This window comes from Colossoma macropomum, unplaced genomic scaffold (assembly GCF_904425465.1).
Source record: "Colossoma macropomum unplaced genomic scaffold, Colossoma_macropomum, whole genome shotgun sequence".
Classification (NCBI taxonomy): Eukaryota; Metazoa; Chordata; class Actinopteri; order Characiformes; family Serrasalmidae; genus Colossoma; species Colossoma macropomum.
The window spans coordinates 43,457,006-43,473,495 of record NW_023494787.1 but is presented as its reverse complement, the minus strand read 5'-3'; the positions used below and the strand labels follow the sequence as shown (position 1 = coordinate 43,473,495).

Genomic DNA, 16,490 nt, shown 5'->3' with positions numbered 1-16,490 from the left:
TATGGTTGGCTTGTTAGCAATAGCAGAGATTCCAAGCTTCTTTTTTGTCTCTTTCGTTACATTGCTCAATCAAATGTGATCAAAAACACCACAACGTAAGCTCGAGTAGATATCTTTGTTCTCTTACAGGAACTTTTCCTGTGAGACTCTGGTTGTACATTCAGCTGTTAGGTTTGCCAGTTCTGCTATCATAGACTATTATCACATTAAACTGCAAAACCACTCCCTTCCAGTCTCGGTCTAATCTCTAGAACTGAGATAATGGTATGGCAGTGCAACTTAGAAGAATAGAAGAAGAGGCCTAGGAAATAGACTAGCAAATTTCTCTCTGTTTTGCTGTTAAGAAGAAAGGAGGCTGGTTGTTTAGAATGTCCTGTGGAGGAGGTAACTATGTTCGTAATGGTTCGTTGGAGTTCATGCCATGGATGGAAAAAAAAAGCTCCTTCTCATATCAATAGACACACTGTGCACAAAAGACCCATTGTTATATGCAAACTTTGGACTTTTCTTTGGCAAAAAATGTATTTAATTTTCACGTTTCAGTTTCAACTGCGATGTCTGCTGCAGCCAGACACGAAGGGGGAAAAATTCTTGTGAAAGTCCTGAAACTGTCCTTATGGAACCCTGTCTCATAAGCCCCCTCTACTCTCTCTCTCTCTCTCTCTCTGTCTCTCTCTCCTCAGCCATGGGTTACTGTTGCCAGGCTACAGCTGAGGCCTGTTGGTCCGTATAAGAACGGGCCTAAAAGCCTGGCTGTTTGGGTCACTGCCCCCCTCCCCTCTCCCTTCCCACACAATGGGGTTCTGACTACTTTAGCTCTTTTATTTGGGCCACAAAATGCTCCCCTACCCCCACTTTGGTTCCTCTCTGAGAAAGGGGGGAGTTGGGGGAGGGAGGGTTGCAGGCTCTTGTTGGCAGTGTGGTGTCAGTATGGACTCTTTACAAAGGAATGGAGTTGCTCCCCACTTGTGGAGCTTTGGACAGTGGGGGTTGCGCTGTGTGTGCCAGACATTGCCACAGACCTGGTTTTGTAAGGGTTTTTCTTCTATTCCAATTCGCTCCCTTCCCCTAAAGTGGGCCCCCAAACTCATATTTTCATGGTGCAACTTAAGACAGATAAGAAAACATATCTAGTTTCCTTGACAACAGTAGATTGTGACCCAAAATCCAGAGCTGAACAGCTTTCTTTCGCATTGAGGTGCCTGCCCTGAGGAACGTGCACCTATTGTCTTTCACCTTGGTGTGGGAAGCATGTCTCGAAAATACCTGGGGGGGAGTGGAATCCTTCCGTTGGGAATTCTCCCATGTTCGGCAGCTGATGGACCATGACTGACCATGCAGGGCTCCTTTCAGGATGAGGCAGCTTGTTTGTGCCTCTCCTCTGCAGGTGCCGTGACCTTACGATTGTGTGGGATAGCAGTGTCCGATTACCTGCCCACAGTGACCTCCAGAACAGGAAAAACGGCGTCAGGTTCCAATAACAAGCGAAGACGATGAGGTTCACATATTCATGTATCGTTCGGTCAGCATCCCTAAAGGTCTTCCATGAAATTCTTAAGGCATGGTCTGCTAGTGGTTTTTAGATGATTTTTAGGCTTACAGTATATGTGCTATGGAATGTTTTTATTATAGTTCACTGTACAGTTTTTTTTTCAGAATTTATAAAGTTACATGCAGCTTTCTCTTACTCTAAAATGTTTTTGTGTTCTTAGTGCACTGCCGTTTCTCTAGTGGGTCGCCTTACCCCCAGAACCTCCAGAGGAGCATGTCGGGTTTGTAAGTCTTTTTGGCCCCCATTTATCAAATATCTTTGATGAAGAGTGCTGATACAGGATCAGTTTGGACTATATAAATATAGTTAGAAGGACTGCAAAAGCACATACTGATCCTGGAGCAGCGCTCTTGCTCTCAGAACATTTGATAAATAGGACCCAGTGTGAGTTTGAGTGTGTGCATTGAGCAAGAGCGTGTGCATGGGAGTTGCTGTGGTTGTGTTTGGTTTTCTTTGCATCAGTGACTGAAGTTGTTTGCCTTCTACTCACTTCTGAGATAGCCTGAACTATCAGACTTCTATATTAACCTGCTTTTATTGACAGACCAAATATTACCATGGGAAGTGTGTTGGGGCATATTGGCACACTCACGTGCATGGCATTGTTTCAGGGGCATGCCTGTGTGTGTATGTGTGTTGAAGCTCATCTCTGAGGCAGAATAGCACCATTGTTTGGCCCATAAGCCCCAGCAGAGGTGGCCAGCTGGGGCTGTGCTGACAGATGTGCACAGATGTGGAGCGCCGAGCTGCAGCTGGCGCGAGCCTTCAGAAGTGTTGTGACGTGCCGGGATTAGCGTCTCAGCACACACTCCAGCCTCACTCTCCACTGCCCCTGCTCTTCCTCTGGGGTTAGAGGTCAAGGCTCCGAATCAGTCTTGCCGCCTACGTTGCGTAACGTCTCGCACCTGTCCGAAACCACAACTATATAAGCGTCTTCTTCCGAAAAAGCTTTCAATTACTTTTTGCTCTACGGATGGGATATGAGAATTCTAGTCCGCTGTCCAATATTTTTCGTGTACCTGCCAGAGACAATACATAAACATTTATGAAATATGGACATTAGGGATAGGTCCACATGGCTCAGAAATTATGGATAAATACAACATTTATTTATATAGGATTTTAAATAGGAGTGGGAAACATGGCAAAAATATATCATGATGCTTCATGGTGTTCACTATACATAATAAAATCACAATATTTAGTCTGACAAGCTGATAACAGATGAAACAAAGCCCTATTTGTGCCACATTTTAAAAATACTATCAAAAAATATGATTTTTGTTTTAACTTTTTATATATACTGTGCTGCACTAATTACAGTGCAACAGGACTGATTATGCTCCCTTTGTAAGGAAATATACGGATTGCTCTTTTAAGTACTGACAACATTTACAATATGCTCGGAAAGCCATATCGTGACTTAATGCAACAAATTTAATTACGATAGCAATGAATACAGTCATATTGCCCACTCTTAGTAACAATAAAATTGATAAAAAATAATAAAATATAGACATTTTAACATGGTGACCCAGCAATACCTAAATGTTAAGCTCTTTCAAGGTACAGTAAGTACATTGTCAAACGTCTGATCAAACCTAAATATCTGTCCAGTGCTAATAATGATTAAACAATACAGTTTAAACAATTATCTGCGATACCATTATGATAATGATATAATCTCTGCTTTGCTCCACTTGGATGAAAGTTCAGTTGTCTTGTATAAATGTGTAAAGACATTTCATTAAGGCTGGAATACATACGAGAGAGAACACACGAGAGAGAACTGTTTGCCTCACAGAAAGTGCTGATAGACTTCTTGGCCGTATGTTGGAGAAATAGAATGATAGGAACAGCCAAGGCCCAGACAAAAGAATGTGTGTTTTGGCTGCTGTGCCCCGTGTGAGGACAAATAACCTTTCCTTTCCTGTCCTCCCTCCTGAGACTGCCTGACCAATATCTTCACGCTCACGTGCACACTTTCACAATCCAGACACCAACACTGATACACCCATGTACATCCACACGTGCTTACATCCACACATATACATTAAAACATGTTTGCGTTTCTGGGGCTTTTTCTCCATGTGCTGTGTTGAAATTGCTCTTGTCAGCATATCCAGCAATTCCTCATAGTCTATTAACTGTTAGAAATTCCCACTGCAACTGTTCAGCACTCCTGCCCCAGCTGCTCGTTCCAAAACATATTTGTCTTGATCCGTATTACAATGTCTTGTAATTTTATAGCAAGAAAATAACTCAACAAATTTCCCTAGATGAGATGAGGTTAGGTCCTACCACACATTCCACATTCCACTATTTCTCTCTCGCTGACATGTGCATACATTCGCCTTGCATTCATACCAGATCCTCGAGGTGGCTAGAAGTAATTTTGAGTGCACTGAGAGCTGTGAGGAACCCAGGAGAATAACTAGAGATGGTGCCAGGTTAGGAAAAAAGGTGAATTGATGTGATCCAAACCTGTAACAAATCCTGCCTGAAGTAGCGCTCCCTCTCCTTGTGTGATGTCAAGTTGTTAGGATCTATATTTCTTTCTCTGGGGTAGCAAAGTGTGTGAGTAGTTTCAATATGACGGCCTTCGTCAGTTAAAACATGACCAGATCAGTGTCAGTATTGGCTCAAGGCTTAAATGTCTGTTGGAGAATAATGGTATCGTCCCTTAGTTCTAAGGGATGCTGACTGGGATAAAGCTTTCTTCAGCGTTTTAAATGGCCAATGAGCACGTTTCGAAGAGTGTCAGACTGCGTACTAGCTAAAAAAAAAGCCTGACACAGGTCCCCCTCCATACCACCAAACCTCTCTTTGTGCAGAGGCCCCTGGTTTCATTTTTTTCAGTGACACCCGAAATTCCAGACATAGTTAATTTGCCTCTAAATAAACCCCACCAAGCCATGACAAATAGCCAAGGGGACGGAGGGTAGCGTCTGATTGGTGGTGTGTCAGGCCTTGCTTGCTCGTCTGTGAGGTTGCCAAGGCGACGGGGATCTGGGATTCGGAGAGAGGACGAGTGTTTTCAGAGCAGGAGACGGAGGATTACAGGAAGTATGACATGACATTCCCTCAGTACCGGACCCTAGTCTGTGCCACCCCCACCCCCTACCCCCCAAGCCCTCAACCCCCCAAGCCCTCAACCCCCGCCCTCTGCCTTGCAAAGACATTCCGCCCAAAACAGACGCCCACACCCCACCCTCCGCTCCTCTGCCTCACGAAACATTATCATTACAATCAGACTGCTGACCTCTGACATTTGACCTCCCAGCGTGTGAGAGGTTTCATAAGGAAGGCAGTGCAGTGCTCCGGGGGGGCTTCAGGAGGTGGAGGAGTAGCCCTGGTAACTCAACAAGAACTTTTCCTACTGTCAGTATGGCTGGGGCTGATCAAGTCAGTCTGAAACACTGCATGTCGGCCTGAGCTGGACTGTGTAGTCTGATAGTAAAGGAATTGTTTGGCAAAAAAATGTAATTAAAGGATTTCGCCTTTCCCCGAATGTATTTAGTCTATTTGTATAGATATAGGTATGCATGAGAGTGTCAGAAACCATATGAGTACGCCTGTTTGAGATAACAACTCAGCGTAGTTTTAGTCAAGCAAATAATGATTTAGGCAGGCCATTTGCACCATGCTAATTGGTGAGGTACAACCGTCCGATTTTTTTTATTTGTTAGGAATAATCTCATAATTTCACTCCCACCACAAAACATGTTTTGGTTAATTTAGACTAAGGAAAAAATTGTGTCAATGTGATTTTTTGCTGTGTGAATATAAATAAGCACAGTGGAATCAGGCCATCTGAAACTTTTTTTGACTGCTTCTGTTGTATAGGATGAGCTCCTAAGTGGTGGTCATCTTGGATCTAGAACTCATTTCCAGTTTTCAGTAAACAGGACATTTTTCATCCTCCAGGCCGAGTGCTGTGGCCTCATTTTCTGTCCATTGTCTTACTGGGGAGGGCAAAAAACTGTTGCCACAGTTTAGAGTAGTCCTTGTTTTGATGAAGCCGGCCAGCGAACTGTGCGCTTCCCGGGCCAGCGGTCTTTCACTAGCAACTAGTAACAGCGCCCTCTGGAGCTAGGCCACCACATACCTCTTCAGAGCCCAAAAAACCTATTTAATGAGTTCAGGGGAGGAGCGGCGGCCCACAAAAGAACGCAATAAAGGATGAGATAGCTCAGTGTAAAAAGTGTCCATCCCATAACAGAGAGGCAGAGGAAAAGCAATTGTTTGTCTCTGCCCAGGGGTTTGGTTTACAGTGAAAAGAGAGGGAGAACAGCCATCCCAGGCCTTGTCGTCAGCTTCAAACAGCCTGTTTGATGTGGCCCATCCTGTGGCTCCCTGGGTGGGTGTAGGGTTACCCCTCATACACTGGCCTCTCAAGCCCAGCGGACCAAAGGCTCCGGCTCTGGCCCCCGAGAGACGACCTTTAAAACCCAAAAGGCTGCTTGTGTGTTATCTCACCCGAGCAGTTTCAGGTCACACTCAACCATCCATCAAGATAATATACAACCTGGATGAAAGGCATAGAATCAAGACAGGAAGGAACCACTGCAAATTCATCACAAAGCAGTTTGACCAGTATTGCATTGACTCTATATCATGTACTATGTAGTCTTTTGAGTTTTTGAATGACCTCTTTTTTTATACTGAACAATTGAAGTCTTGTACTGTATGTTCGGCCCTAGTTGTATAGACTGTTGTAGGTAAATCCTGTTCTTTTCAGGCTTGTCTTTGAGTGTGGAGGCAAGCCTTGGCTACGGCGCTCAGAAAGAGTAATGATGGTGGAATGTGGACTGGCACAGACAGAGCGAAATGATGCAGCTGGGAATATTGGGGGAATTTGGAGAGTGGGCTTGTCTGTTTCAGTGGAGAACGGAAGATAGGTTGCATCTGTCCTGGAGCATGAAATTTTGCATTTGTGTGTGTGTGTGTGTGTGTGTGTGTGTGTGTGTGTATGTATGTTTGTCCTAATATCAACTAGCAAAAGCGCTGTTAGTATAAAGACTGAACTGTGGTTTGTGTGCTTGTGTTGGCAGTATGTGAGTCAGATCCTAGCAGGATTGTCACTGGGTGTTGGGTGCTGAGCTGTTCCGCTTCTTGTGCTTTACACCTGTGTTCTGTGTTTCTCATGCTCTGATTGGTTGTTGCTCCACAGGTGTCGGCCAGGGTTTATCGGACAGCTGTGTCAGCACCTGGATCCATGTCACCGCTCCCCGTGCCTTAACGGAGCCGCCTGCAAGAGCCAGGTGGCCAATGGTGTCCCACAGTTCACCTGTGTGTGCCAGAGGGGCTTCAGAGGTAAACCAAATCAAAAGAAGTTGTATGTTTTAAAAAAAAAAATTGAATTTACCAATTTTTTCCCCCTTAATACAAATGTAGTGGGCCAGAAAAGACACACGTAGACTCTTTTTTTAGTTTAGCGCTGGAGTCTCATGTAGCTAACTAGTAACTGCCTGTAACCACAACTAACAAGGCACCCAACTTGTCTTGGCTGATCAGCTACATTTGGGCTCAGAGGAAATTTGTCAATTTGATTTTTGGCTTAATCATCACTTGGAGTTAATTTATTGTATTTTATGCTGAGACATCATTTTGCTTTAAGCATGAATAATACAATAAGAGATAAACTCTAGGCTTATTATTCAATTATTAATCTTGAAGCTTATTATTCAGTTATTAAGCCTAAAGCTTGTTATTCAGTAACTACTACAAAGTATTTGATCATTATTATGAAACTAATAGGGGAGGGCTACATATGACATCTGATATCATATGATATCACAATACATTTTCATGATAGGCAATACGTATCACAACATTTAGTTTTTCTGAGAATTGAGTTAAAATAGTCAAAAAGCATTAGTAGAGTCCCATTAAAAAAAAAAATAAAAAATTGTCAATAAAGATCAGTCCAACCCACATATGGGCATTAGTAGGGGATACTTTCATGTCCCACTCTATCTTGTTATATCTCACAGTTCCTTTTGGTTTATGTTAATGATCATTTTCTGTCTTTTGTGTGTTTGTAGGACAAAACTGCTCTCTGATTGATGCCTGTGCCACCAGCCCGTGTGCCAACGGCGCCCGCTGCGCTAACTGGAACAACCACTACAACTGCTCCTGTCCTCCAGGCTACCAAGGAAAAAACTGCCGCACCGACATAGACGAGTGCCGCAAGCCTGGCAAATGCCTGAACGGCGGAATCTGCCTTAACGCACACGGCTCCTTCCGCTGCGAGTGCATGGTGGGCTACAGCGGGCGGACGTGTGAGGTGCCCACTCAGCCCTGCGCCCCTTCACAGTGCCTTAATGGGGGAACCTGCCACCAGACCGGAGACCACACTTATGAATGTGCCTGCCTGCCAGGTACATACGGACAAACACACACACTGGGGAAAAGCGTGATTATTTGAATGTTGCGGAAATCCGAACTCACCTTAATATTTGTTTGATACTGTAAATGTATTATAATAACTACTTTTATTAGTGTTCCTTTACCTTTTATACATAATAAATTGAGTATTTCAATAATGCGTGCATAGTTTGGAATTAACAAAATATAAGAAATAGTAGAACTATAACAAAAATTATAAATATGTACAGGGCGAAGTTGTGTGAATTATCATTCTGTAAAACTAGTGGTGTGTTGAAGGGGAATTCCACCAATTTTTCAATTTTTTTTCATAATTCAATCGGTGAGATGTAAACAAAGTCATTCAGATTGGTTTGATGCAAAAATGGTTCAATTTAGAGAAACTTACCAACTTGGAATTCTCTGCAGTGGTGGTGATATGAACTGGGGGTCGTCTACGGTGCAAGTATAGTTGTATTATGTGCTATCCACAAGTTGTTACATGTAATATTGATAATGAAAGAATAGTATTTCTTTGGGGACTGTTTGGCCTTAAAGCATTTTGATAACCATTTCATGTAAAAAAAAAAAACTCTTGAGACGTCTGGTTCCTGTCACCACCTCTGTGAACAATTCTGACTTGAGAAGTTTCTCTCAGACAGAGCATTTCACATCAAACCACTCTGTAGGACTTGTATCTGTTTAATTATGCAGAAATTTGGAAAACGGAAAAAGTTGAAATTCCCCTTTAAATAATCTCTTTTATAAACTGTATAAACTAATAAATGTTAAACTGCATTACTGAATAAATGTTAACCCCTCTTTAATTTGTTTTGTTCAAAATTCTATAAAACATTTTCTCTTTATTTAAACACTGTTAAAGTGCAGGTAAATAGTTAAAATCCCCATTCCTAACACACGTAGACTCCCACAGTCATATTCCCACACTCCCGCATGTGCGTCCTCCTTGAGGCTCAGGGTTCTCTTCCCCTGCTGCACACTGCAGGCTTTCCCAGGCTAGTGGTGCTGCTATAAGCCTGCTATAGGTCAAACTGCTGCCTGCTATAAATAGCCTAGAGAGTGGAGGGGAGGAGAGAGAATAAAAGAGAGGGAGAGAGAGCGAGGCTGCTCAGTATCAAGGAGGAATTTGCTTTGTGACCCTCTTGCTTTGCCTCTGGGGAGTGGGACAGGAAATAGCTCTCACCAGAGAGGAAGTCATTGAAACCGTGAGCGAATGTAAAACAAGCAAGCCCGGCAGGGAGGGTGGCCCGGCACAGGAGGGTTCGCTCTGGCCACTGTGGGAACCGCCAGGAGAACATGTAAACACTCCAACACCCACTGGACCTTTTATTAACTCCTGCTTGCAAGCGCTGCTCGTAGAGAGTGCAAGCGAGGGAGAGTTATGATGTGTGCAGTGGGCATTTGGAGTGGCTGATGTTAGTACCTCTGTGTTTCTCGCACCGCCGAGCTACAGCTGTTTTGTCTCTCACAGGTTTTGGGGGCCTTAACTGCGAGATAAATGTGGACGACTGTCCCGGCCACAAGTGCATGAATGGAGGGACTTGTGTGGACGGAGTCAACACTTACAACTGTCAGTGCCCACCTGAGTGGACAGGTATATGACCTTTAACACAAAGTGAAACGTCTAGATATGTTTGATGTCTGAAGTTTGCATCTTTGGTTTTGCACAGGAAGTTCAAGACCAATGTACCTAACAAGTAATGAGAGCTTATACTGAACCAGTTAGCATATCTGCATCATCACACACTAATCTCAAACAACATTGAGTTGTTAAAGGAGAATTCCACTAACATTAAAAAAAAATGCATCATTCACTCATTTAGATGTAAACAGTCATTCAGAGTGTTTCAGTGTGAAACGGTTCATTGTAGAGGTTTCTGTACAGTGGTGGTGGTAGGGACCAGGGCTTGCAATGTCCGCAACACAAATATAACCATTTTATTTACTGTCTAAAATGTCTGGTGAACATACATGTCCTCTCAGTTTTTATATGTAATGTTGATGATGGTAAAATTGTGCTAAATTCAAAAACAAATTTCTGGACGGACTATTTTACCTTAGAACGCCCTTCATGCACCTCTCTCTGTGAATATGTTTAAAAATATTATTTATGCCAAAACTTTATCTCAAAGCAACAAACTTCTAACCATTTTGTGTAAAAGCTTTCTCTGACGTAGGTTTTATAGACATTAAACCCTTTAGATGTCTGGTTCCTATCAGTCATTGCTGTGAACAATTCTGAGCCAGTAAGCTTCTCTAGAATATAGTATATCACATCACACTACTCTGAAAGACTTTGTTTACATCTTAACCGTTTAATTATGCAGAAATTAAAAAAGGGGAGAAACTCTGTTGTAGTAATCTTAGATCTAAAACTTTATGACACACTTTTATGTATCAACACAAGCAAGAGTACATAACATATCTAAAAACGGTTATAACCAGCATATTGAACCCTGAAATTTGTCTTTTTTATATAGATTACATTTGATTTTTCACTTGAATTTCATTTTAAGCTTCTATAGCTTTTTCTTCCAGTTCCTTGTGTGTAATGAGACATGACAAGTACGGAACTGTGTGTGTTCTCAGGTCAGTACTGTGCCGAGGATGTAAATGAGTGCCTCATGCAGCCCAATGCCTGCCACAACGGCGGCACGTGCTTCAACACCATTGGCGGTCACACGTGCGTCTGTGTTAACGGCTGGACGGGCGACGACTGCAGTGAGAACATCGACGACTGTGCCACTGCCGTGTGCTTTAATGGAGCAACCTGCCACGACCGTGTGGCCTCCTTCTACTGCGAGTGTCCTGTTGGCAAGACTGGTACTGTCTCTCTCCTCTCCGCTCAGACACGCCCTCTTTCTCCCATCATTCCGCTGCTTTCATTCTGACACACTGTGTGTCTACAGGTCTGCTGTGTCACCTGGATGACGCGTGCGTCAGTAATCCCTGTAACGAGGGTGCAGTGTGTGATACCAACCCGCTGAATGGCCGGGCCATCTGCACCTGTCCCGCCGGCTTCATCGGGGGAGCCTGCAACCAGGACATGGACGAGTGCTCTATCGGTACCTTTAACATTTACAATATTTACACCAGTGCTGGATATCTCTCCTCTCTGTCTGTCTTTCATTATCACTCTGTCTCTCATTCTTTTACTGGCTGTATTTCTCCAACCACTTTGGCACTAAAAGAAAAATTCTTGGTCAAAGCTGGAAACGAATTCAGGACTTGCTGGGCAGATTTTGAGGTTACTGAAGACCATAAGCCAAGTTACAAGTCTACGAGTAGCTGGCACTGTTCGAGCACGCTAGCAGTGATCTGTGCAAAAAAGCAAAGGAAACTGTCTTGACAGCATGGAAACAGCTCTTTTGGGACACCAAATGTGCAAAGTGAATAAGCTGTTGATAAACATCTCTCTCTCTCTCTCTCTCTCTCTCTCTCTCTCTCTCTCTCTCTGTTCTTGTCTCTCTCTGTCAGGTGCGAACCCATGTGAACACTTCGGGAAGTGTGTTAACACTGAGGGTTCGTTTCAGTGCCAGTGCGGTCGGGGCTACACAGGCCCTCGCTGTGAGATTGACATAAACGAGTGCCTCTCAATGCCCTGCCAGAACGACGCTACCTGCCTGGATCGCATCGGAGAGTTCACCTGCATCTGCATGCCTGGTACAGCCCAAACTCACAGCCACCAGCATGTTACACACCAGAAAACCCCTGGTTATAATACTAGCCAGGTTTAAATCGCTCAAAGTACCCATATCATGGAAAACTGAATTTCTCTCACTTAAATAAAGGAGTTAACAATATGTAAAGCGGTAATATTTAAACGTTGTTTAAGATTTATTCACTCCTCAGTCTATATATGGAAACTAAGCTGCAAACGCAGCCTGTTTTGAATGAACTGTTTCTGTGATTTCATGAGAACCAACTCATTTACATATATTCTCCGATTCAGCCTATAGCAGTTTAGCCCCATCTATTCATATTTAAGTTCTAAGCAGTGTTTCAGCTCTGAGTGCTTTTTGAATGAAGCACAATACAGGATGGCCAATCAGAACAGAGACTATTTATCTTGAATCAGTCTTAAAGGCACAGTAGCAGAACAGCCTGTGCAATTCTAAGGGATAAGGAGAGATTGGAACATAGTCATGTAAAAATGAATTATGACCATTTTGTGGTACGTATAAAATGTATTATAGTCTGTAAGACCAGAATGTTTAGGCAGCGCTAGACTACTGTGATAAAATATCTGCAGTCGTTATGCAAATCCAGGTTGATCTTGTCCCTATTCCTACACTGTATAAATGTATACGTATCGGCAGTATTGGTAGATCTGTACGTGAAAAATATCAGGTATCATCAGTGGCCCACAGTTCCCATATCTGTGCATCCCTAGATTTGCTGAGGGAGCAACAAGTAATACTTAGCCTATGAATCTGTTACCTCACTCAGTTAGCGAGGGGTGGGGGCTAGCCATATGTTCGAGCCACCGCTGGCATCTCAGCATCACGGATGTGTAAGAAGCATCGAGCAACAACCCAAAGCTTTTCTTGTCTCCAGCACACACGCACTTACAGACGCACACAGACTCTCAAAAGTTTCGAACCCGGCACTTACATGCATCCCAGGGTCCCGGGGTCTATACAAATGAGGGCTGGGAGTGTGAGGTGTATAGGGCTAGCAGAGAGAGAGAGAGAGAGAGAGAGAGAGAGAGAGAGAGAGGTGGGGGGAGGAGTGTGTGATGCATGATAATGAGCAGTGGAGTGGTGGGAATGGACAGCAACAATAGGGCCCCTCTGTGCTCCTCTCTGTGCCCCTCGCACAGAGAGAGAGAGAGCAAACTTTTTCCCAGCGCTTTTCCCCCAACCCCCCAACCCCCCACCCCCCTGCCAAAACCCCTTTCATTTCCACAGACACCTCTTCCTCTCCATCCTCCTCATCGTCGTCGGCCACTGTGGGCCTGGCTGGTTTAGTTCTGATTCCACTACACTGCTGCCACCATCCATATTTGAATGGGGTGGCAGTATGAGCTGCTGTTTATGGGGCATGCTAGTGCTCCATTGAGACATGTCTATAGTACTCTGGGGTCATGCCACAGACAGTAGGGAGTAGAGGTTCTGCTCAAAGGAGAGGCCCCAGTGTGTACATATAGAACCATTATCCATAACCTCTGAGACATGAATTTGTAGTGTAGCCTGTTCTTCGGGCCTCTGGCATTGTGAGAAGGCCCCTGAGCTGCTCTAAAGGGCCAGGTTAATATGTAGTCTACTTTAACCCTCAGTCTAGAGTAAGCACTGTCATCTTAGCGGATATATAATGAATTAATCTAGGTCGCGTTTCTGTCATTTTCGGTGTGTTTCAATGCTACACACAGAGTAGAGGGTGACTTTTCTTTGCGTAAAACAAGAGAACAGGAGAAGGAAAAAACATTTTTACTTCCAATGTAAGTTAACGTGAGATTTTATTTCAAAGAATGTTGGGCTATTTCTGTTGGTCCATTCATCATGAAATTTTCACACAATGTAGATATAACTGCTGTGTTCAAATGACATAGAAAAAATAATGTTAATAATGAAACATAATGTTCTACTTTAACTGCACGATTTGTGGAAAATATGTAATTGTGATTTCGTTTCTATGAATTTCGCTAAGAACACCAGCACATCCTTTTTTTTCAGACAGGCTTGAACGTTGAATCTAGTGTGCCAGACTGCCAGTTCATGAGCTCTGCATCAATAGGTTACATTTCTCCACATAAAGGTTGCTAAGACATTGTTAAATAATGCGAGAGAGTTTTTTCATGAAAACGATTCTTTAGCCTCATGCAATTTTAACTGAAAGTTTAGAATCTTTACTTTCAACAGAATTTCTCCATTTGCTCGAATGAGCTATAAGTAATCGGTGTCAAATTCCTACATACCTTTGTTGTAACTGGTGATAACTGCAACTTCTAAAGGGTTAAACCATTAAACAGCAAACGTTTTATTCAGTTATTAACCTTGAAGCTTACGTTATTTTTTTCATCTGTGATGTAAGTTATGTAAGTATGAGTGAGGGAGTGAAGTCTGCACCCACCAGCTCCTTGATGTGTTAAATACACTATTATTATGGCTCTGTGTCTGATGGGAGTGTTTGTATGTGTCTTTGTTGCTCAGGCTACATGGGCACACACTGTGAGGTGGACATAGATGAGTGCGAGAGCAACCCCTGTGTAAACGACGGTATCTGCAGAGACCTCGTCAACGGCTTCACCTGCACCTGCCAGCCAGGTAGGGGACTGTCTCTGTTAACCCGCATGCAGTCAGCATCCACTCAGCGAACTCAGGAAATCATCCAAATTCATTGTCAAGAGTGCAAGGCCACTTGTGGAATGTTTAAGTCAATTAATATTAGACTGGTGCTGCTTCTCCTGCCGGTCTGATGCTCTGTGTAATTACTCATAAGAGCCGGGCCTTTGGGGGCAGCAGGGCTGCGTGCCAGGACAAAGGCACCATTGTGCCCCCCCTCCTCCCCAAACCATCCCCCACTCATCCATAGTGCAGCATGGTTTAGGCGGATGGGGGGTAACAGCAGTCCTGCTAATGAGATTCTTTTCCTGGTCTGCAATTTACATCTGGGGCAGACAACCCCCCCAAAAAACCCCCCATCTAGCTATTGAGTCGGCAGAGCTTGTGCTAGGAGTGCAATGGGATGGGGGGGCTTTTCTGGCGCATGGAGAAAACAATTCCAGTGTCCTCTCCCCCCCACCTCTAACCTCCTGCCCCAAGCATCGTCGCACAAGATCCCATCACAACACTGTTAATCAACATGCCGCATTCTGTCCAAGCAGAAATGGACGTTTTCCACGGGGGCCCCTGCCTATAGATTGCTCTTACTTTGCCCCAGTGCACGTTTTCCCAGCCTACACATGCCAGGCAGTAATTAAAAGCTCAGCGCAAACCACTGCATATCCACAGAGTTGTAGGGAAAGACACTGCAGAAATATGTGCCAGCTACAAACAATGTACTTGTTGAATGGCTAATCGCCATAGCTGGCATGTTTTACTACTTATTTGGCAGTGCGCAAATCCCGCCCATTCTTTTTAGTTAGTTTTGTTGTCTACATGGATAAGAGAAAGAGGATGGAACTAAGTGTAGTTGGTGTTCTGCCTTAGTCATTCCTTGAAAAACAGTGAAGAAAAAGTGTTTTTTTTTGTCCTCTCTAGCCGTTCTCAAATCTAGATTAGGCTAAACATTTCAGGATGTGGGCCTGAACTTCAGCCGGTTATAAACATGTTATGGAGAATTCTCAGAAGCAAACAGTACACAGTCAGAGAAATCCACATTACTGTTTTTGGACAGTCTCTTTTGACTTTAAATGTCAGGGCCATTGTGCAGTTATTGTTGTATGTGGTTGATTAATGTTAATGTGTTTCCCTGAACAGAAAACCCGCTGATGTCAAACACATTTATAATAAAAGTCAGTGGACAAATGCTAAATTTCCCATTGGCCCTTATTTTATGTTGTCTTTTGAGTCTGCGGGTTTTCCGTGTCAAGATTGTTGCATTTGGTAATTGACCATATGCTAGTTAAGTTTAAAATGGTGGAGTGTTCTTGTAAGTAATTGCTATGATTTATTCAGTAACTACTATGAAAGTAATACATAGTTATGAGAATCAGGACTTGAAGCAGCTTCTTAGAGTCGAAGGGATTAACCAAATGCAGACTTTGTTAACTATGTTAACTGGTCACAGCTTGATTAGCGCCTGTGGCCCAAGCTCTGTACACATAGCCGAAACCTAGGCCGGACACCTCTGCCCTCTGAGGCTGAGCACAGTGACCCTTTGCTGCCTCAGTGTGACCCCTGCCCTCTGTGTTTGCCTGTCCCAGGCTTCTCTGGCACCATGTGTCAAATCGACATTGATGAGTGCGCCAGCACACCCTGCCAGAACGGAGCCAAGTGCATCGACCGGCCCAATGGCTACGAGTGCCGCTGTGCTGAAGGTAGGCCAACATTTGTACATGTATACTTGCATTCTTGTATCGTAAAAAGTGAAGTGACCCAGTCTGTAGGTGTGGGCTTATGTTTTGGCCAAAATAAAATCCTCTGGCTATTTTCTAATCTATATATCTAAAAAAGGCTTGGTTTGTATTCTGTATATTGTCTGTATTTCTCTACTCTGTACATTGGGGTGCTCAAACATTTTGCTCTGGGGGCCTAAAGTGCAGTGTTTGTGGTGGCCAAGGGCCAAGAAGACAAAATAATATGTAATTGAAGATAGTAGGTTGGTTTTTGAAAGTACACTTCATTTAATTACTAAATACTTAAGAAGATAATTTTATAAAAAATTGTGAAGTTAAATTGAATATCCTCATGGGCCAACTTTGGCATGCAGGCCTCATTTTGGGCAGCCCTGGTGTGAATAGTTGCTCCAATCATATTTTCATATTCATTTTTTTTAAAAACATAACTCTAATTTCATACTAAAATAGTCTAATCATATTTAAGGATGGTGAAATTTGTGATTTCATGAAGCATTAAATCATTGCCTAATCGAATCGTTGTGAGGT

At 43.4% G+C, this 16,490-nt stretch overlaps 1 protein-coding gene across 1 annotated transcript in view; it reads left to right on the top strand.

Moving 5' to 3' along the window:
- The window catches only part of notch3 (notch receptor 3), a 41,049-nt gene that overhangs the window by 8,942 nt on the left and 15,617 nt on the right, over nt 1-16,490 (top strand). The window contains exons 3-10 of the mRNA XM_036567509.1: nt 6,726-6,868; nt 7,600-7,935; nt 9,414-9,536; nt 10,532-10,765; nt 10,852-11,007; nt 11,420-11,605; nt 14,095-14,208; nt 15,810-15,923. Of these exons, the coding sequence (XP_036423402.1) occupies nt 6,726-6,868; nt 7,600-7,935; nt 9,414-9,536; nt 10,532-10,765; nt 10,852-11,007; nt 11,420-11,605; nt 14,095-14,208; nt 15,810-15,923 (1,406 nt within the window). The remainder of the gene's footprint in view (nt 1-6,725; nt 6,869-7,599; nt 7,936-9,413; nt 9,537-10,531; nt 10,766-10,851; nt 11,008-11,419; nt 11,606-14,094; nt 14,209-15,809; nt 15,924-16,490) is intronic.